At 33.0% G+C, this 21,087-nt stretch overlaps 3 protein-coding genes across 3 annotated transcripts; 2 read left to right on the plus strand and 1 right to left on the minus strand.

Moving 5' to 3' along the window:
• LOC148240335 (uncharacterized) lies at positions 1-3,787 on the minus strand. The gene is made up of 11 exons (XM_088209985.1): positions 3,746-3,787; positions 3,369-3,673; positions 3,138-3,267; positions 2,749-2,918; positions 2,344-2,611; positions 2,182-2,237; positions 1,887-2,013; positions 1,626-1,795; positions 1,256-1,538; positions 527-696; positions 1-375 (listed from the first exon to the last, which is right to left on the minus strand). Exons 2-11 carry the CDS (start codon positions 3,583-3,585, stop codon positions 209-211), a joined length of 1,758 nt encoding a protein of 585 aa, XP_088066111.1. The 5' UTR covers positions 3,586-3,673; positions 3,746-3,787; the 3' UTR covers positions 1-208.
• Positions 3,788-6,202: 2,415 nt separating this feature from the next.
• Positions 6,203-8,252, plus strand: LOC110818059 (annexin-like protein RJ4). Its single transcript, XM_088209698.1, has 6 exons — positions 6,203-6,352; positions 6,554-6,699; positions 7,004-7,222; positions 7,399-7,611; positions 7,740-7,829; positions 7,917-8,252. Exons 1-6 carry the CDS (start codon positions 6,280-6,282, stop codon positions 8,118-8,120), a joined length of 945 nt encoding a protein of 314 aa, XP_088065824.1. The 5' UTR covers positions 6,203-6,279; the 3' UTR covers positions 8,121-8,252.
• Positions 8,253-9,407: 1,155 nt separating this feature from the next.
• LOC110824999 (annexin-like protein RJ4) lies at positions 9,408-11,285 on the plus strand. Its single transcript, XM_022055473.2, has 6 exons — positions 9,408-9,567; positions 9,693-9,838; positions 10,001-10,219; positions 10,357-10,572; positions 10,684-10,773; positions 10,859-11,285. Exons 1-6 carry the CDS (start codon positions 9,495-9,497, stop codon positions 11,060-11,062), a joined length of 948 nt encoding a protein of 315 aa, XP_021911165.1. The 5' UTR covers positions 9,408-9,494; the 3' UTR covers positions 11,063-11,285.
• Positions 11,286-21,087: the final 9,802 nt, after the last annotated feature.

Genomic DNA, 21,087 nt, shown 5'->3' on the forward strand with positions numbered 1-21,087 from the left:
TTTAGTCATCTGTAAATTTTTATTTTCTATATGAACGAATAATTTTACATTCATTCAACTTAGTTTACAATACAATTAAAATAAAATTCTAATAAACATAATTAAAAGTACATATGTATACATTTTACATGTTTATGCACTTTAGAATATATAATATTTTAGTGGTACATTATCTATAGAATATATATATATATATATAATATAAAGTTTAAGTTTCCAATAAAATGTCGTGCACAACAATGGAAGTAAATATCACCTCAATTATTAAGGAATCTTCGCGAATATAACCTTTTGATTCATCGTATAGATTTAATAATGAAATAAATTTTGGATAACCCCAAATCTGCGAGGAAGGGTAACTAAACATTTGTGTCACTGGAAAAAAAATATATTTAAAAAATAATGTCAGAATTTTCTTTTAAAAGAACTGCAAAATTAAAAAAAAAATAAACTTGTAATTATTATTATTTTTATATTAAAAAAAAAAACTATGAGATTAAACGTAAATGTGTTAGTTTAAACTTACGTGATAATTGAAAATGGTTACGATGGACTTGATCTCTTATTCTTAAGTTACATTTTACATGACATTCCTGCTTCAAAGGTAAGGATTTTCCGTTAACTAAGCATAAGTAGAGTGGGAGCCATTTGTAATCTTCTACGTGTGTATCTTCTTTTGGATAAACCATTAACCCCCTGAAATAAAATATGATATAAATTAATTAATAACATCAAATGTTAACAAATTCATGTTAAAACGTTATAACTATCTCAATTAAGGAAATAAATTAATTGCCGGAAGTTCACACAAAAATTAATAAGCTTATTGAGGTGAAGTCCAATTATATCACTACAATCTCGCCAGCATATTAATGAATTAAATTTTTAGTTTTTAAACTGTTATGACAATCTCAATTAAAGGAGTTTCATTGCTCATAATGTTATTTTTATTTAAAAATTAATAAACTTACCGAGACAAAATCCAATCTTAGTCACTACGATTCTCTCAGTATACCAGTAAGTTAAGTTTTTAGTTTTAATGAATTATGCATTATAAGTCAGTCACCGTCAATCTATAATACACACACAAAGTAGTAAATTCTATATTTTCAATTATATTTGAACTCATGACTTTTAAGTAAAATATAAAAGTTTTAATCACTAAACTAGTGTGTTCTTAGTATTAATAAATTCATCAATCATAAGAATAATATATACTCATACAAACATGTATAAATATTTATAACATACGTACCATTTTCTTCCACATATCGTGAAGGTGTCAGACATGTATACTTTCGAGTTCAATTTGTCAAAGTTATAAATCGGCCAAGTGTATGTGTTGCAATTAGCAGGATCTTTTATCATAATATCTTTGTTGCGCATATGCCTAATTACAAATACCTCTACACCAAATATGCAGCGATCGTTAATAAGAAATCCACTATGGGGATCATTGAATGTTTTTTGGGAGACAAAATGAGCAAAACCCAATTCTTTCGTGATCCCATTAAAGCACTTCGGAATCCCATCAGCATCTATATGTACATCAATATAAATATTTCAATACATATCTATAATATATATATATGTATATAAAAATTGAATTAAATGAGAAAAACTACCTTGGACAATATGGTACTTATTTCTTATTTGGTCAAAAACAAACATTTTAAAGTTGACATTCACCTCCCACTCAGAAGGAAAAGTTTCTTCTTTTAAGATTTCCAAGTAAAAAGAGATATAACCACTTCCATTTCTTTCCTTACATCCATCAGGGTAAAGACATAGCCTCCTACAATACAGAAAAAATTATAAGGTTGTTTATAGCTATATACATAATGTATACATATATACACATATATATATATATATATTTAAAATACCAGTTTAGACCCCCAGCTTCAAAAGTGTCAAATTCGTGTCTTTGGATCTTGTTTTTGCGAAGCGATGAAAATGCTTTTATTTCAAATATGTTAGCTGGAGGAAAATCTCTTGTGGTTCTTAAAATTCCTGAAAGTATAAATGTAAATTCAACTTTCAATCTAAAAGAAAAATAACTATTTTTCAATATAAAGTATTTGGTGCACATATAGTTAAATCTAGTATAAACTACTCCAACTTGTATTAAAGTGTATTTTGATTTATTGTTTAAGAGCTTTATTTATCAAGTATATATACCTTGGCTTTGGTCTAATTGGAAAGAGGATTCTCGTGAAATAGGAGCTACCAATTTCCTATAATGAAAAATAAGACTATTTATAATTAGGAAAAAGTAATTAATTATATAATTTGAAGGGATTATTATATATGAAGTGGAAGCGTATATTGGGGATTACTTACTCTTGTTTCGTTTTGGCCGTAAGAATCATGGAGCCATCAGAATAGTATTGTTGGGATTCCGAACAAACTAGTTCAATCGTATTGTCTTTAACTAAGAGATTATCGAATTTTCTAGTAAATTTAGCAACAAAAACCTCCATGCCAAATACACACGAGTCCTCAAAAAGATATCCATTATTTTCATCTCTAAAATTTTCAAGAGAAAGAAATTTTGCAAATCCCAATACTGTTCGACTTTCGTTAAAAACCCTCATCGGTCGTTTAGCATCTGCATATAAATTAAATTATGCATGAAAAAATTATTAAAGATAGTTATTAGTATGCAACTACTTAGAAAAAGCATTAAAGACATTCATCAAAAAAGTATATAAATATATATGAGAAAACATTAATTAATAAAGTTACCTTGGACTGCAAGAAACTTTCCTTGTAAGTGTTCCAAGACAAAAACTCTTAGGTCAACATTAACCTCAAACCTAGGAGGTAAGGAAATTGTGTCTTCCATAGCCAAGTAGACGGAAATGTGGTTTTGCCCTCCTGCCTTCTCATTTCCATTTGGGTACAGAATCAACTTCCTAATCAATTAATTATTATATCATCACGTAGATATATATATGTATATGTATATATTAAATATAACTAATAGTTTATGGTATTAGTGTTTAAGAATAGCTTGTATATAAGAGTTTAATCTACAATTGTAAGATGTTTAACCTAATTTAAAAATCAATGTTTATACGTGTGTGTATAATAACTTACTAATCATAAAAAATGATATGTACAATATAACACACCATTTATAACCTCCTGCATGGAAAATGCCTGATTCAACTTTTTTCACATGTGATTCCAGGAGTGACGAAAAATTGGTTATTCTAAATACATAGTGACGTGGTGGTTGATCTCTTATGTGTTGCAAGAGTCCTGTAAAAGATAATTTAATTAATGCACAAAAACATCTATATATGTTATATATATATATAGATAAAATATTTGTAATGAAAGAGGTAAGAAAAGGAAATTACCATGTGCATTTTCTGTTTGATGAATGTACTTGTAACTATACTTTTGTGTCAGTATCTTATTATAACTATCAGTAATTCTTGAATCTGAGAAATTATTATCTCCATAAGTTGTCGTTTGGGAGCCAATTTTGTCTCTACGAGTATAAGTATCTTGATAAGGTGGAGCTTCATACACATAATTCTCTTCATCTGAATGATCAAAATATTCTTCTTCCATTTCCTTAGTTTCTCGTTCAAGTTGAAACGTTTGAGTGTGTATATATATATATATATATGTATTTGTATATATATCCTCCACGCAAAACCTGTATAGAAAAAAACAATTACGTTAGATTGGTACAAATGTTTAAAAAATTAATATATTATGGAATTCTTACTTGAACTTTTTTTTCTATTCAATGATTTTAGTTCGAGAAGAAAGTTCTACTTATATAATCCACTATTTATCAAAAAAAAATACCATACTTTTCTTGAGTTAAAAAGAAAAAGATATACCATACTTTAGTTTACACATGCAAGTAAAGCATTTTATCCAAACTTTTTACTTGTTGCTAAAGTTTAATATATTATAAAAGTTATACTTACATTCTTTAGTACATCGTTGTTCGTTGAAGAAAAAAAAATATAATATTAACTATATATAATTACAATACGTAATTGACTTAAATAATTTATGTATAGAAAACGAATTTATAATTATGATACTGTACGTGATTAGTAAATCATAAAAATATATATCAACAATGAATTATTAAAATTATTTTATAATTTTCTATTATATTTTTGAATATTTCAAACATTTCGACAACATATTATCATTAGTATATATAACAGAAGTATTTATTATCATATGAAGTCGTATAACTTTAGGTCTATAGATATTATGGGCGACCGGTTCAACAAGTTCCCTTTTGTCTTCTTCCGTAACCGGTTCAACTTACAGCAATATCTTGCTTTCCAACGGTTGTGATCTCTTCCTTTTAATCCAACGGATGTGATTAAATTAGTACAAATTTGACAACGTGTTCGAAAAGGATAAAGAGCTGACGTGGACATTGACAAGCACACCATTCGAGCACACAAAACGACAGCACCTAACACACTGATTTTCTGAAACAAGTATTTAAAATAATATTTAAAATTTATTTTTATAATATTTAAATATGTTTCGATAATATCAAATTACAAAATAATAATTAATAAATTATGTATCTAAACTTTGGGATTAACGTGGTAAACATGATCTCACCACCCTTTTTTCCTTAATTTAAATTATTAATTTATCATTATTATTATTATTATTATTAATAAAGGTTGTGATTATTATTACGTCATTATTACTTTTCTTGAAAATATATATAACACTAAAAAAAGTAATGACTTCCAGCTGGTATTCACCCCATAAAGTTCAAATTTTTTTTTTACTTATTTTAGTTTTTTTATTATGATAATAAATTAAATTTATATATTTTAATAAAATTTTCACTCTAAAAAATTTATTATATTTGTTAAATAATATTATATGGTTAAATATATTTTTTAATTTAATTTCCTTTAATTTTAGAATAAATTAATTTTTTTTTAGCTTTTTTAAATAATTTGTAACACCGTTAATAATTATATAATGTGACACGTGGTAGTTTTTAATTTAACACGTGTCCTCTGAGCTGAAGGACCCATCTCCTCCTGCCTGTACTTATATATATAATTAAGGCTTGTCATATATATGTATATATATATACATATACATACACACGCTGGACTTCCACTTATTTCCCAAAAAAAATAAGTGGGTTTATATATATATATATATAATTAATGATTGTCTTCTACGTTAATTACTTAAATCACCATTTACAATTTTCTATATATTTTCACATAGTAATAATATATGTATATATATAAAGACTTATAACTTAATTTTTTTTAAAGAACAAAATTTCAAAATGATATTTGAAATTTCTAAAGACTTTAATTACACCTACCTACCATGAGAAAAAAAAATGTTATTAATTAATAAATTTATTAATTAATATAGATGACCGATTGAAACCATGTTCTTACCATTTCAAAAGAAAAATTTTAATTAAGAGGATTATATTTTATAATACTTTAAATTTATTTAATTATAATATAATTATTGTCAATATTAAGTACTTTAGAATAATTTGCACTCGAAAAATATTGTTAAAATTTTGTCATGTATTAAAGAATTATTAATAATAAATTAATAATTATAAAGTAATAAAATAATGATGTCTTAATTATAAAGTAATAATATCTTAAACATAAAGTAGTTATTATGAAATAATAATTTTTTAATTTTAATAATTATAAATTAGTAGGTTAGTAATTTTTTTAATGGGTTAGTAATTATTTATTTTTTATAATATTTATTTATTTTTATTATATTTAAAAGCAATAATTTTATTAAAAAAAATTATTTAAATTCAGTTTAATTTTTTTTTATTATTTTATTTCTATAAATAATAATAATTTTAATTCACTTGTAAACAAAAAAAGATAAAAGAAAAATTTGAGTATAAAATAATTAGATTAAGACAGGCTGTATTACAGCTAATCATATTTATGAATTAAATTAAGTCAAATTAAATAATAATTTTATTTAATAATAAGAAAATTAAATCAAATTACAATATTTTATACTAAATAATCATAGAAAAAACTAGAAATTTTAAATTAAAATTAAATTAAATTAAATTATTTTATTTTAAATGAAATAATTTATTTTAAATTTTTTTTATTATTTGAAGTAAATTTTAATTTTTTTAACGAAAAAATAAAATAAAAATAAAAGAAAAACACCGTGTTAAAATCAGCTATAAATAAGAATCAGTAGCGAAGTCTCCTTCAACATTTATACAAGAAGAGCTGAAGAAAGAATTCATCAATGGCTTCCCTCGTTGTTCCTAGTCAGGTCTCTGTCGTTGAGGATGCAGAAGCTCTTAACAAAGCTTTTAAAGGTTAATTTCGTAAACTTTAACTTTAGTTCATATGGCGTTGAAGTGTTTTCTTCCGAGATCAGTAAATATTGATTTGATTTATGTATTGATTGTGGTTATTAGACTGAAATTAACTGTTTAGATTTGTAGATAGTTGTTCGATTCTTGAGTTTGTTACTGTGATTCACGCATGCAATCTGTTTCTGCTTGTAACTTTGGTAGGATGGGGGACTGATGAGAAGACTGTAATCGTGATACTCGGACACAGAAATGCAGCACAGAGGAAGCAAATCAGGATGGCTTATGAAGAAATTTACCAGGAAGATCTTATTAAGCGCCTTGAATCTGAGATTTCTGGGGACTTTGAGGTAACTAAACCTCTCATCTTCATTTTCTTACACTATCTCCGTTTTCACGATATATAGCTGTTTTGGTTATCATCAGATTCAGCTCTTGATGTGTATCTCAATGGCTTGTATGAGATTAGTTTCGATTCATGATTGAACTAATTCTACTTTGAATTCCTTGAACATAGATTTTTAATTTCGACAAATGTGAAGATTTAGCTTGAATTGATGACTTAATTTTCGATTCTTATCTTACTCCATCATTAATTGTATGTTACGAAATTCGAACTGTTGAAACAAAATTTGATTTATGTGAAATGTGTAGAGAGCTGTTTATCGTTGGATGCTGGAACCAGCAGACAGGGATGCTGTTCTGTGTCATGTGGCTATAAAGAAACATAAACCTGATTACCATGTGCTCGTAGAAATTTCTTGCATCCGATCCCCAGAAGAGCTCTTTGCCATAAGGCGTGCCTACCAGTTTCGCTATAAGCGCTCACTGGAAGAAGATATCGCTGCTCATACCTCCGGAGATATTCGCAAGGCAAGTTATTTTAATCTGTTCATTTTGCATATGGGATCTATTGGAGCATTTTGAAGAGCACATGAACACAAACACTCACAACATTTGCTTCATCAGGGGTTAATTGCGGTTTTGATTAGAGTAGTTGAAGTGAATTGGATAATGCCATTAATGTTTATGGTTACTTCGAATTGCAGCTATTGGTCGCCTTGGTGACTGCATTTAGGTATGATGGGACAGAGGTTGATGGAAGATTGGCAAACTCGGAAGCTGATATTCTTCGTGATGTTATAAAGGACAAGGAATATAATCACGAAGAAGTTGTTAGAATTGTGAGTACAAGGAGCAAGCCACAGCTCTTGGCAACTTTCAACCGCTATAGAGAAGAACCTGGTACTTCCATCACAAAGGTACCAACAATGCAGAAATTTGTAAAAACTATTTCAAGTTGTTTATGAGTCATGACTCATATCAGTAGCTGAAAATGCTCAGCTCCTTGAATTGAATATAAACTCCTAACTCTTTATTCTTTATCCAGGAATTGTTGGGCGAATCAGATAATGAGCTTGCAGTGCTGCTTTATACAGCCATTCGATGCCTTGTTGACCCGATAAAGTACTTTGAGAAGGTAATACCTTTATGCATATACTAAGCATATCCACCAAAGACAAGTTGTGATATACTAAAACACGCACCATGGATTCATGTGAAACAGGTGCTGCGCAATTCGATCAAAAAGATTGGTACTGATGAGGATGCATTGACCCGTGTAATCGTTACGAGAGCTGAGAAGGACTTGCAGGACATCAAAGATCTTTATTACAAGAAAAACAGTGAGTTGCTCGAGCATGCTGTAGCCAAGGACACCACAGGGGACTACAAGCACTTCCTGCTCACCCTCTTGGGAAAAGAGGATTAAAATGTTGTGTTCTCAGTGTAAGATTTTGAGTTATTTAACGATGGTGGTTTGTTTTGGAGATTGCTTTTATGAGTTTCTGTTCCATATGGCCTGGTTTTCTGTATGCTGAAATAATATCTATGTTGTATGATATATCTGTTGGATGGGTGTTGAGTTTCGAACTGATTTCCTAAAATCTAAAGAGTTTTAAGTTTGGAGTTCATTTTGTAAAATCCGAATCCGATATGCACTTGTTGGGGAAGTTAATTCTTAAATCGCACACGATCATAACGAAGTAAAAGCTGAATAAGATGGTTCGATACTGTGTTTATATTTATGGATAAGATAAGACCGTCTCACAAAATTTTATAAAATATACATAAATCTATATTCTAAAATTCAAGCTACACTATTATATGAGGATTTCAAACTTAGGGAATTGCTTCATTAATTTGAACATGATGTTAACCTGGCTGGATTTTTCAAAAAAAAAACTCAGAATCAGACTGATTCAATATATGAGAATTAATTAATAGGTTAAAAATTAATTTTGTTAGGTCAACAATAAGTTCAATAATTCAAGAGATATCTTAACTATATATAAATAATTGTCCATATACAACATATGCCAATTTATTAATTGAAACATAGATAAAAAATTAATTAGGTAGGTCAATAATAAATTCAATAATTCAAGAAATATCTTAACTATATATATATATATAATTATTCATATACAACACATGCCAATTAATTAATTAAAACGTAGATTAAAAATTAATTAATTGGCTCAACAATAAATTCAATCATTCAAAAAATAACTTACCATATATATATATAATTATTTATATACAACACATGGCAATTACTTAATTAAAACATAGATTAAAAATTAATTACTTAGGTCAAAAATAAATTCAATAATTCTAGAAATAAATTACAGTAAAATTTACTTAAAAAGAAAGAAATCTGAAATTTATGATCATAGAATATACAAGAGAATTACCCATTAAGAAAATCCCAATATGGGTAGAATTAAAAACAAAATCAACAAAACAATGGGTGGATTAGATGGATTTGGTGCATCTTTTTTTGCCCTTTTACATATACATATATATATATATATATAATATCAGATATGCATTGGATTAATCTAAGGATTTTGTCAACTACCAAACATTTTAAATACTGAAGCCAACCAAATGCATGTATATCAATCCATTAAACAGGTAACACATGGCAATTATGATGTTGATTAATTTAGCATTATATCATGCTTTTGTCTGAATGCAAAAGAAATTTCCTGGTCAATGCCATTAATAGTTGTATGACATTATAATAAATAAGGACTTAATTTCATTAGCCTCTACACAGAGAGAAGAAAAGAGTTCAGCAATGGCTTCCATCATCGTTCCTTCTCATGTTTCTGTTGTTGAAGACGCAGAAGCTCTCAGAAAAGCTGTTCAAGGTTCATTAATCCATTATTTTTGAATTTCTTAAACTGATTTATGTTTTTATTTTATTTAACTTTCTACCAGAGAGTAGTTTGTTCATGTTTGTTTTTTTTTTCTTAATCTCTTGTGAATCTGGTAGGATGGGGGACTGATGAGAAGGCTATAATTTTACTTCTTGGGCATAGAAATTCAGCTCAGAGGAAGCAAATCAGGATTGCTTATGAGGAAATTTACCAGGAAGATCTTGTCAAGCGCCTTGAATCTGAGCTTTCTGGGGATTTTGAAGTAGGTTTTTGAATTAGTTATGTCTTGGTTTTTCCAAAAGTATTATATTATTTATATAAAACTAATATAAACATATAGATATATATAAATATTGTAGTCTAAAGCCTTGAGAATGCTTGATGATTATAACAGACTTACTGATTCATTTTACAAAATGTGTAGAGAGCAATTTATCGGTGGGTATTGGAACCAGCAGATAGGGATGCGGTTTTGTGTCATGTAGCTATCAGGAAACATGAACCAGACTACCATGTGCTCGTAGAAATTTCTTGCATCCGATCACCGGAAGAGCTAATTGCCATAAGGCGTGCCTACCAGATCCGCTACAAGTGTTCCTTGGAAGAAGACGTTGCAGCTCATACCTCGGGAGATATTCGAAAGGCAAGTTCCTTTGTTTACATATGCTTATCCAATTCTTGACTTGTTTGGCATCTTGTTTTGTATATCAATCCACGGGAGTTCAATTTTGTGGAGCACACAAAGTTTGTATGTAATGATCATGAATTCTTACTTTGCAGCTATTGGTTGCTCTATTGACTGCATTCCGTTATATTTATGGCGCGGAGACACATGGAAGATTGGCGAATTCAGAAGCTGAAATCCTTCGTGATGCTATCATAGATAAGGAATATAATCATGAAGAAGTTATTAGAATTGTGAGTACAAGGAGCAAGCTACAACTATTGGCAACTTTTAATCGCTACAGAGAAGAACATGGTACTTCTATCACCAAGGTAGGTGTTAAGAGCTTTCACCAAAATTATGCTAGTTCGTATTTATATAAATAGTATAAAATGCTAAACTTCTCGAATTGACAACCTCTTCGTTATTTATTATTTATCTAGGAATTGTTGGATGATTCAGATAATGAGTTTGCAATGGTGCTGTATATAACTATTCGATGTCTTGTTGACCCAAAGAAGTATTTTGAGAAGGTAATACCTTCATGTGTACTAATTTATTCACCAAAAACATATTCTTATGTACTAAAACATGCACCTCGGATTTATATGAAAATAGGTATTGCGTAATTCAATCAAAAAGCTTGGGACTGATGAGGATGCATTGACCCGGGTAATCGTTACGAGAGCAGAGGTGGATTTGCAAGATATTAAAGAGCTTTACTATAAGAAGAATAGTGAATTGCTTGAACATGCTGTGGCCAAGGACACTTCAGGGGACTACAAACACTTTTTGCTCACCTTATTGGGGAAAGAGGATTAAATATCTCCATTTACTTCATGGGCGTTTTATATTTTGAGTTGGTTTTGTTTGGAGATTGCTACTATAAGTTCTTCTTTGCTTTGACTTAATTTTCTTTATGTTGAAATAATGTCTATGCACTTTCTTTTGTGGACACCATGCCATCTCTCTTACATCGGTGTTTAATGGCTTGTTATTTAAGTATTTGATTTAGCTAAAAATATATAAATCTTTTCTTTCTTTTTGTTTTCCTACTTAAAAATATTTTGCATAAGTAATATCGAAAAGTTGGGTCGTGTTATGATGCTATTACAAACGATTAAGAAGACTAACTAATATACTTGGAAAAGAGAAGAAGATTCAAGAAGAAAAAGATGAAGAAAGAGGTTGAGATATAAAAGAGTTCGGGAATATAAAAAGGTTAAAGATTTTTAGCGTTTAGGAGGCTAAACTATTTTAAGAAAGCAAGAATTAAATGTAGAAAGGGTATTTAGAAAATAAAATTTAGGATTTTTAGAAGTAGTAAAAAAGATTATGAGAAAGAAAACCTACACAGGTGAATTAGAGTAGAGTAGAGCAAAGAAATAGACATTAGGTTTAATGAACCGAATGGAAGCATTACCTACACTAAGGAATGGATAGCCTTAAGATCACTAAGACGTGGTAAACATTAGAACATTAAATTAACTACTCTAACTTGCACATATTCATTCCACATTCATTCATGGCAATATAAGTGGCATAAAACTACAAGGTTAACATTAATTAAGAACTATTTGATCATTTTAAAGTTACCTCTTATACAACTCATTAGTTAGTGACATATAGAAAGACAGGTACAAGATATGTATATATCATTACTTCATACCTACTTTGTATCATTTTAAATTAATATTTTTCTACCTAAAGTTATCTCATACCCTATTAACTATAGATTTTTTTAGGCCTTATCCAAGATAGGTTGGGGTAGGTAACTGAGTAACCTGCTTAATGTTTATATTTAAATATAACAACATTAAGTACATAAAGTTTTTTTATTTAAGAGATGACTGACATAATTAAAATTGTCAAAAATCTAAAAAATTAAAAGATTAAAAAACAAAAAAACCAAATCCAACACATCATCTTTTTTAAGATAATTGAAAAAGATTATGTAACGACCCCGGAAATATTCAAAGAAAATAAATGATAATTAAAGTGCAGAAGTGAAATAAATGTTCAAGGTTTACATTCCTTACACAATAACTTAAAGTACCAATTTGTGTTTTAGAATTCACCATTTTGAAAGAAATACAAAGAAACAAAGAAATGAACAGAAATTAAAGAAAACTATCATTCTACTCGCAACTCTCTTGCGGATCGGGCTCTAGATCTTGGTTCTCTTGATCTGAAATGGTTAAATAAGGAATGAGATACACCAGCCTAGTAAGAATATCACACTATATTACCGACACAGAAATGAAGGTTGGTAGAAAATCAAAACAACTAATGGAGCACTTAATTTAAACTAATATATTTATTAAAAATAAAACTATTTACCATCCACTTACCGCAGCGAGATTTACAAAAGCAATCTATAGAGACAATAACATAGCATTTATCATGATTTCATATGCAATTGGTAACAGGCACACATTATAAATGCATATTCAATAAATTAAACAACAATCTTTCCTTTTATCGGCCTACTGGTATCTATGAGGGTTCATAGGGATGCCCCGCTATGCGTGAACTTTTTCCTTCAACATTCCCAATTAAAGGATCGTCCCTATACCCTATCCGGTATGAGCACCAAACCACTAAATCTCAATACCCCGTCTGGTATGAGGGTGAAACGGGTCGTCCCCTATACCCCGTTCGGTATGAGCGCCAAATTACTAAGTCTTGATACTCCGTCCGATATGAGACAACATTCACAGTAGGGTTCCTTATTATACCCAGTTCGTCCACCATCTCCCAAGATATCAAGTAAGGCTGCTTTTTCATCCATTCACTTAGTCACACAATTTCTCGTTTTTCTTTAGTCTCCATTTTCTAATTCAACAATAATAACATAAACAAACAAACATGCATCAGGAAATGCAATCATATCTCGATTTCTCAATTTAACAGTAGTCACGTAAGGCAGTAATACATGCATTTAAACTATAAAATCGATAAATCAGATATTATTATGCATTCAAACTGTATAATAAATCGACAGAAATCAATAGAGAATAATTTCCGGTTCTGTCTCCATTAGTAACCCGTAATTAATTATAGATATTTTCTATAGGGTACAAAATACCGTATTATTGTTAATTTGACTTCAATTCCATAACAGATGATAGGGTGAGGGATTCTTACTCAATTTGATGCCTGAAAAGCTAAGTTATTCATTGCAACTACAGGCATTTCCCAAGTTTCCTGAATTTTCTTTTGAAAATCAAAACGCGCTATAAGTACCTACAAATGTCCCAAACAAACCCAAAATTAGTCTTAGGGCCCATTTTGGCCAATTTCAGAATTCTGGTACGGTAGCTCCGTTGTGCTCCAGCCGGCGGCGATCCACATCGGGTCGGCTATTTTCGACCATTTTTGGTCGAATTCGGCTGATTTTGCATCAATTCCTGTAAAAAAATATGTTAAGGGGTTTCGGTTGACCGAAAAAATATAAAAAATTAAAATTCACCGGCAGTGGGGTTCTCCGATGCGGTGGCTCTTCTGGCTCACATTGCAGTTAGATGTTTTGTTCTTGTCAAACCTGTAGAGAAGGAAATAATGATCACAATGGTGAAATAATCACACAGAACGAGAATCGGAAAGGGTCTCATCGGAGGTGTTTTGTAGAATTCTCCGCGGCGGCATCGTCGGGCTTTGCCCACGTTTTTCGGTCAATTGGCCTGTTCTTTTTATCTGATTTGGCCATGTGTATTTAAAATTGAATTTCGAGCAAAAAGAGAAAATTTTACCTTTTTTGGTGGTCGGAAAAGGCTCCGGTGCGGCGGCGGGTGGCAGCGGTATCCTTCCTAGTGGCTGGGTCTTCTTCTCCGGTGAGGGGGTCTGGCAAATAGGGTTAGAGTTTGGTGTGGATGGGGGTTATCTACCGGGCTCACCTTTCTTAACTCCTTAAAGCCAAAGAGATATGGATCGTCCATCACGTTTGATCTGGACCGTTCGATCGCGATTAAATAGGGAGTGAATCTGAACCGTTCATCGCCATCCAATTTGGGTCGTCCATTGCGATCTAATCTGGAACGTCCGATCGCGTTTGGAGAGGAAACATATCTGAGCCGTCCGTGCGCGCGAGAATAGATCTAGGTCGTTTGATCGCGGGCACGCGGATCACCCGCATGGCACTACGTCAGCATTTGCTGCCATGCAGCGCGTCCTGATTCATCGGTCCTGCTGACCGGGCGTCCGACATGGCGAAACTTTTTTAAATTATATTTTGACATTAGTTTCTAATTTTTCTTTCAAAAATACCCCAAAATCTAAATTTTCACCCCTTTTCCTCAAAATTATTTTTAATTTAATCATCTATCAATTTTATTTTATTTTTACTTTGAATTAAAATTTAAAAAATTAAAAAATTAAGAAATTATATTTATAATAATATCCTAAATTACAAAAAAAATAATTTAGGGTGTTACAACTCCCCCCCTCTTAAAAGAAATTTGGTTCTTCAAATTTGTCTCTCTCATTCTCAATCAAATAGCTAGGGATATTTAGCTCTGAAATCTGATTTTAGCTCTCATGTGGCCTCTTTTGGTGTATGATTCTGTCATAGGACCTTAACAAAAGGAATTTTTTAATTACAGAGTAATCTGCTTTTTCGATCCATAATGCTGACCGGTACTTCTTCGTAGGACAGATCCTCCTAGAGTAAAAGAGACTCATGGGTCAAGATGTGAGAGGGATCAGGATTGTACTTGCACAGCATGGACATATGAAATACATTATGTACCCTGAAAAGTTCTGGAGGCAGTGCCAGTCTGTAGGCGGCAGTACCAATTTTATCTAAAATTTCGAATGGTCCAATAAATTGGAGATTTAGTTTCTTCCTCTTGCTGAACTTACTGATTCCTTTGAAAGGAGTGACCTTAAGGAACACCCGATTACTTTTCTCAAATTTCAAGTCTCTCTTTCAGGTGTCCGCATAACTCTTCTGCCTGTTTTGAGTCGTTTAAATATTTTTTTTTATCTTAACTATTTTGGATGTAGTCTCCTCTACCAGATCTGGGCCGAACAGTTTTCTATCACCCACTTCCTCCCAACAAATTAACGATCTGCATGGGCGCCCATATAACGCCTTATACGAAGCCATGCCAAAACTTGCTTGGTAACTATTGTTATAGGCAAACTCTATCATGGGTAAATAGTCATCCCAATGGCCCCCGAAGTCAAGAACACAAGCTCGAAGCATATCCTCTAGTATGCGAATTGTCCTTTCTTACTGCCCATAGGTCTGAGGGTGGAATGCAGTACTAAGGGACAATTTCGTTCTCATAGCATGTTGAAGACTATACCAAAATCAAGAAGTGAACCTGGAGTCCCTGTCGGACACTACTGTCACTAGCAGTCCATGTAATTTGACTACTTTTCGGATATACATTCTTGCCAACTTGTCCAAGGAATCGGTCATCCAGATGGCCAAGAAGTTGGAAGAGGTAAGCCGGTCAACAATTACCCAGATGACATCATGTCCTGAGCGTGTCTTAGGTAATTCTGTTACGAAGTCCATGGTGATATGTTCCCACTTCTACGCCGGGATTGGTAATGGCTGAAGTAACCCACTTAGGCGTTGATGCTCTTCCTTGACCTGCTGACATACCAAACACTTTGAAACAAATTCAGTTATATCTCTTTTCATCCCATTTTACTAAAATCGTGGTCGCATACTCTAGTACATCTTAATACTTTCGGGATGCATAGCAAACTTTGAGCTATGGACCTCTATCATAATGTCTCTTTTTAACTAACTGTAACCTGAAACACACACTCTGTTATGGAATATGAGCAACCCATTGGTGGAGACTCAAAATTTTGGGTTAACTCTCTGTTCTTCATCTTTCTTAAGGGCTGCTAGGGTGGAGTCGGCAGACTGAGCTTCCTTTATTCTCTTTATTAACTCATGCTGAACAGTCAGGTGGCCCAAACATGTGACTCTCTTCAGGTCCTGAAGTCGTACCTGTTGTGCGGCCCCTATCTACATGCATTCTGAAACTATCAAATGGACTAATGTGTCTGCACTTTTCTTGCTGAGCGCGTCGACTACCACGTTTCCCTTACCCGGGTGATACAAGATATCGCAATCATAGTACTTGAGAAGTTCTATCCACCTTCTCTGACGTATGTTGAGATTCTCTTGAGTGAATATGTATTTCAAACTCTTATGATCGGTATAGATCTGAAAGGTCTCCCCATATAATTAATGGCACCAAGTGTTCAAGGCATATATGATTGCAGCAAGCTCTAAGTTATGGGTGGGATAGTTTTTCTCATGACTTTTCAACTGTCTGGACCCGTAGGTTATGACTTTCCCATGCTGCATTAAAACACAACCCAAACCTAGGTAGAAGGCATCACTGTAAACTGTATATCTACCTGATCCACTCGGCAAGGCCAACACAGGTGCAGTAGTCAGCCATTTTTTTAGTTCTGAAAACTTTTTTCACAGTTTTCTTTCCACTCAAACTTGATATTCTTCTTTGTGAGCCGAGTCAAAGAAGTAGCTAGACTAGAAAACTCTTTCACGAACTTATGGCAATAACCTGTCATCCCTAGAAAGCTACGGATCTCTTTAACTTATGTCAATTTTTTCCAGCTGAGCATTGCTTCTACCTTTTCGGAGTTCACTGACACTCCATCCTTTGATATGATGTGTCCTAAGAAGGTAGTCTACTCAAGTCAGGACCCACACTTACTCAACTTTGCATACAGCTTCTTTTCTCTAAGAACCTACAAAACTTGAGTCAGATGGTGAGCGTGTTCCTCTTTGCTTTTGAATAAATCAAGATGTTATCGATGAACACAATAACAAACTAATCTAGGAATTGTCTGAAGACTCTGTTCATCAAGTCCATAAAGATGGCTAGAGTGTTAGTTAGTCCAAATGGCATGACCAGGTACTCATAGTGTCCGTACCTGATTCGAAAGGCTGTCTTAGGGATGTCTTCTGCCCTGATTTTTACCTGATGGTAACCTAAACGTAAGTCGATTTTAGAGAAGACCTCGGCACCCTGCGACTAATCAAAGAAGTCGTCAATCTTGGGGATGAGATACTTGTTCTTGATTGTGACCCTATTCAGACCTCTGTAATCAGTACATAACCTCAACGTCCCATCAATTTTTCTTGAAAATGTGACTCTAGCACCCCAAGGGGACACACTATGTCAGATGAATCCACTGTTCTGCAGTTCAGTGATCTACTTTCTCAGTTCCTCCATCTCAATACGGCTCATGAGGTAAGGAGCAACTGAAATAGGCTGGGTGTTTTGGCTAAAGGTCTATAGTGAATTTGGTTTCCCTATCCATTGGCAGCAGTTCATCCGAAAACACATCTGAAAAGTTTCGGACTATTAGAATCTCTTGAATATAAATTTCTTTATTGAGTTTACCTAATTAGAGAAAACAACTGCGTTAAAGCACTCGATAATAAGAAAATTTACCATGAAGAAAACAAATGTTAAATGATTTTATTAATTTGTAAATGACTTCTCATTAGGAGGGTTGAATACAACCTTCTTACTAAAATAATCTATAGTAGTGTGATACGCCGCTAGCCAGTTTATATCTAAGATTACATCAAAATCACCTGTGTCAATTTTTATTAAGTCTACACTCAATTTTCTATCTGCTATATCTATGACACAGACCCTGTATACAACCTCTCCAAGTAGTGTCTTACTCCCAAGAGTAGACACGAACAACGCACAATCAAGTTTTTCAGGCAGTACATTTAATTTTGATACAAAAATATGTTAAACGAATGAATGTGATACACCAGTATCAATCAAAATATGAGCAAGATGGTTACAGATAGTATACATACCCTGTACCACGTCTAGGTTGGCTTCTGCATCCTGTTGTGTGAGATTGTAAGCTTGGCCCTGAACAGGAGGTCTGACCTGGTTCTAGTTCCTCGGGCACTCCCTCGCATAATATTGGGCACTACCACATATGCGGCAGGTGTTGTTGAGGCGATAGTAGGGTCAGTCCCCATGATCCTTACTACAATGCTGACAGATCTTGCCACATCCTGCTGCTGGAACCTGAGGGGGAGCCTGAGTCATCGGTCTGGGTCTCTTGTTCTGTTAAACAAGTGCAGTAGGTGTTAATCTATGGTGTGGAGCTGAAGGCCTGAGGTTCCCTGCTACTTGAGGGAACGTGCAAAGGCTCCTCTCCGCTAACTATGCCTTGGCCAGAACAGTCGAATAAGTGTTGAGCTCAAGCACAAATAACTGCTGTCTGATCTCAGGATGGAGACCCCACTCGAACCTTCTAGCCTTCCTGTTTTTATCCATCATGCTCTCAGGAGAATATCGACCCAACTCCAGGAACTTGCGAGCATATTCTGATACAGTCATGTCTCTCTAGACCAAGTGTGCAAACTCCATCTCCTTCATATGTCAGAGATTCTCTGAGAGGTACTTTATATGAAAGGCCGTCAGGAACTGTTCCCAAGTGACTAGAAAGGGCAGGATGGCCTGCTTGAGTTGTCACCAGTGGTCTACTTCTCCCACTAGCATATAAGTAGCAAGGATGACCTTCTGTTCGGGGATTACCCCGAGGGTCTTGAAGGCCTTCTATGTCTCAGATAACGAGAACTCGACCTCTTCAAAGGAAGATCCCTATACAAAGTAGAAGGATTTAGTCTTTTATACCTTTTTATATAGCATGTGTCCATCATGAGAGGAGATAGGTCCTGTGGATGAGAGACTGGGCTGGGCTGAGGATGGACTGGATGACCCTGCAGTTGTACTTGATTATACGATGGAGGCACTAGATTGTATTGTAATGGTGCCAGGTGATGCAGTTTGGGGCACCGGATCATACAGGGGTGGTACCGGGTGGTAATGTGGAAGAGCAGGGTCATATCAGGGTGGCTTGGGATCTTTCCACTGTAAGAGTGACTCAACTTGTGGCAACAGGGGAGGGTCAGATAGCTCCCTCCTTTCCTCCTAGACCTGCTGGGCAACAATAAGTCTTTTCACCATCTCAAATAACCGGTCGACATCCTCTATAAGCGAACCCTCCCGGGCTGCTCGATTTAGTGGAGGTCTTCATCTCCTTATCTATCTGTACCTACATTTCACAAGGAAAGGTTGAGTGACAATTCATTATTTTCGATGTTTCCTAAGGATTTTGTGTAAGGAATGTGTCCAAGGAACGCGACTCTCATACCAACTGTAACGACCCCAGAAATATTCAAAGAAAATAAATGATAATTAAAGTGCAGAAGCGAAATAAATGTTCAAGGTTTACATTCCTTATACAATAACTTAAAGTACCAATTTGTGTTTCGGAATTCACCATTTTGAAAGAAATACAAAGAAACAAGGAAATTAATGAAAATTAAAGAAAACTAGCATTCTACTCGCGATCCTCTTACAGATCGGACTCTAGATTCTGGTTTTCTTGATCTGAAATGGTTAAATAAGGAATGAGCTACACTAACCTAGTAAGAATATCATACTATATCACCAACACAGAAATGAAGGTTGGTAGAAAATCAAAAAAACTAATGGAGCACTTAATTTAAACCAATATATTTATTAAAAATAAAACCATTTACCATCCACTTACCGCAGTGAGATTTACAAAAGTAACCTATAGAGACAATAACATAGCACTTATCATGATTTCATATGCAATTGGTAATAGGCACACATTATAAATCCATATTCAATAAATCAAACAACAATCTTTCTTTTTATCGGCCTACTGGTCTCCTTCCCGGCAGCTGGGTTTTCTTCTCCGGCGAGGGGGTCTGGCAGCTAAGGTTAGATTTTGGTGTGGATGTGAGTTATTTATATCTGTTCGCTTTTGATCTGGGTCGTCCATCGTGTTTGATCTGGACCGTCCGATCGCAATTAAATAGGGAGTGAATTTGGACCGTTCATCGCGATCCAATCTGTACCGTCTATTGCGATCTAATCTGAACCATCCAATCGCGTTTAAATATGATAGTCGATCACGTTTGGAGAGGGAACGCATCTGAGCCGTCTGTGTGTGCGGAAACGGATCTGAACCGTTCGATCATGGGCACGCGAATCTACCACGTGGCCTCGCATATGGCACCGGGTCAGTGTCTGCTGCCACACGACGTGTCTTGATTCATCAGGTCTGCTGACCGGGCGTCTGACGTGGTGAAACTTTTCTAAATTATATTTTGAGCACTAGTTTCTGATTTTTCTTTCAAAATTATCCATAAAATCCAAATTTTCACACATTTTCTCCAAAATTATTTTCAATTTAATCATCCATCAATTTTATTTTCATTTTTACTTTAAATTAAAATTTTAAAAAATTGAAAAATTAAGAAATTATATTTATAATAAAATCCTAAATTACAAAAAAAATTAATATAGAGTGTTACAGATTATGTTGAATTTTTTAATCTAGTGTGTCTAATCCAATTAAGAGAATCTACCCACTTCAGAATATTCATTTTATTCAAAAATATAACAGACTCATTAGAATTAAACATGTAAGCTAAAGTTTAGAATGTGAATTTTCTGTAATTCTACTAAGAAGATTTTTCTCAGATAATCTTTCCATAGTTAATCCAAACATATTTAAATAATCTTAGTTCAAGTACTGTTATATAAAAAATTTACAATCTTATGTAAAATAATCAATTACAAAATTATAAAGAGCGAAGTATTATACGAAAATTACAGGAAAATTTAATTGAAAAGGAAGAAAACTGAAATTTATGATCATAAAACTTACATCAAGATTACCCATTAAGAAAAAACCCAATAAGGGTAGAATTAAGAACAAAATTAACAAAACAATGGGTGGGTTAAAAAGGATTTGGTGAATCCTTTTTTTTCTTTTTA

This window comes from Carica papaya, chromosome 8, assembly GCF_054855325.1.
Source record: "Carica papaya isolate Zhongbai chromosome 8, ASM5485532v1, whole genome shotgun sequence".
In the NCBI taxonomy this organism is placed as follows: domain Eukaryota; kingdom Viridiplantae; phylum Streptophyta; class Magnoliopsida; order Brassicales; family Caricaceae; genus Carica; species Carica papaya.

Coding starts and splice junctions, on each gene's coding strand:
- LOC148240335 (XM_088209985.1), bottom strand. CDS start 3,585: ATGGAAGAAGAATATTTTGATCATTCAGATGAAGAGAATTATGTGTAT. Junction 3,268..3,368: donor TCAAACAGAAAATGCACATG/GTAATTTCCTTT, acceptor TATCTTTTACAG/GACTCTTGCAACACATAAGA. Junction 376..526: donor TAACCATTTTCAATTATCAC/GTAAGTTTAAAC, acceptor TTTTTTTTCCAG/TGACACAAATGTTTAGTTAC.
- LOC110818059 (XM_088209698.1), top strand. CDS start 6,280: ATGGCTTCCCTCGTTGTTCCTAGTCAGGTCTCTGTCGTTGAGGATGCA. Junction 6,700..7,003: donor AGATTTCTGGGGACTTTGAG/GTAACTAAACCT, acceptor TGAAATGTGTAG/AGAGCTGTTTATCGTTGGAT. Junction 7,830..7,916: donor CGATAAAGTACTTTGAGAAG/GTAATACCTTTA, acceptor CATGTGAAACAG/GTGCTGCGCAATTCGATCAA.
- LOC110824999 (XM_022055473.2), top strand. CDS start 9,495: ATGGCTTCCATCATCGTTCCTTCTCATGTTTCTGTTGTTGAAGACGCA. Junction 9,568..9,692: donor TCTCAGAAAAGCTGTTCAAG/GTTCATTAATCC, acceptor TGAATCTGGTAG/GATGGGGGACTGATGAGAAG. Junction 10,573..10,683: donor ATGGTACTTCTATCACCAAG/GTAGGTGTTAAG, acceptor TTATTTATCTAG/GAATTGTTGGATGATTCAGA.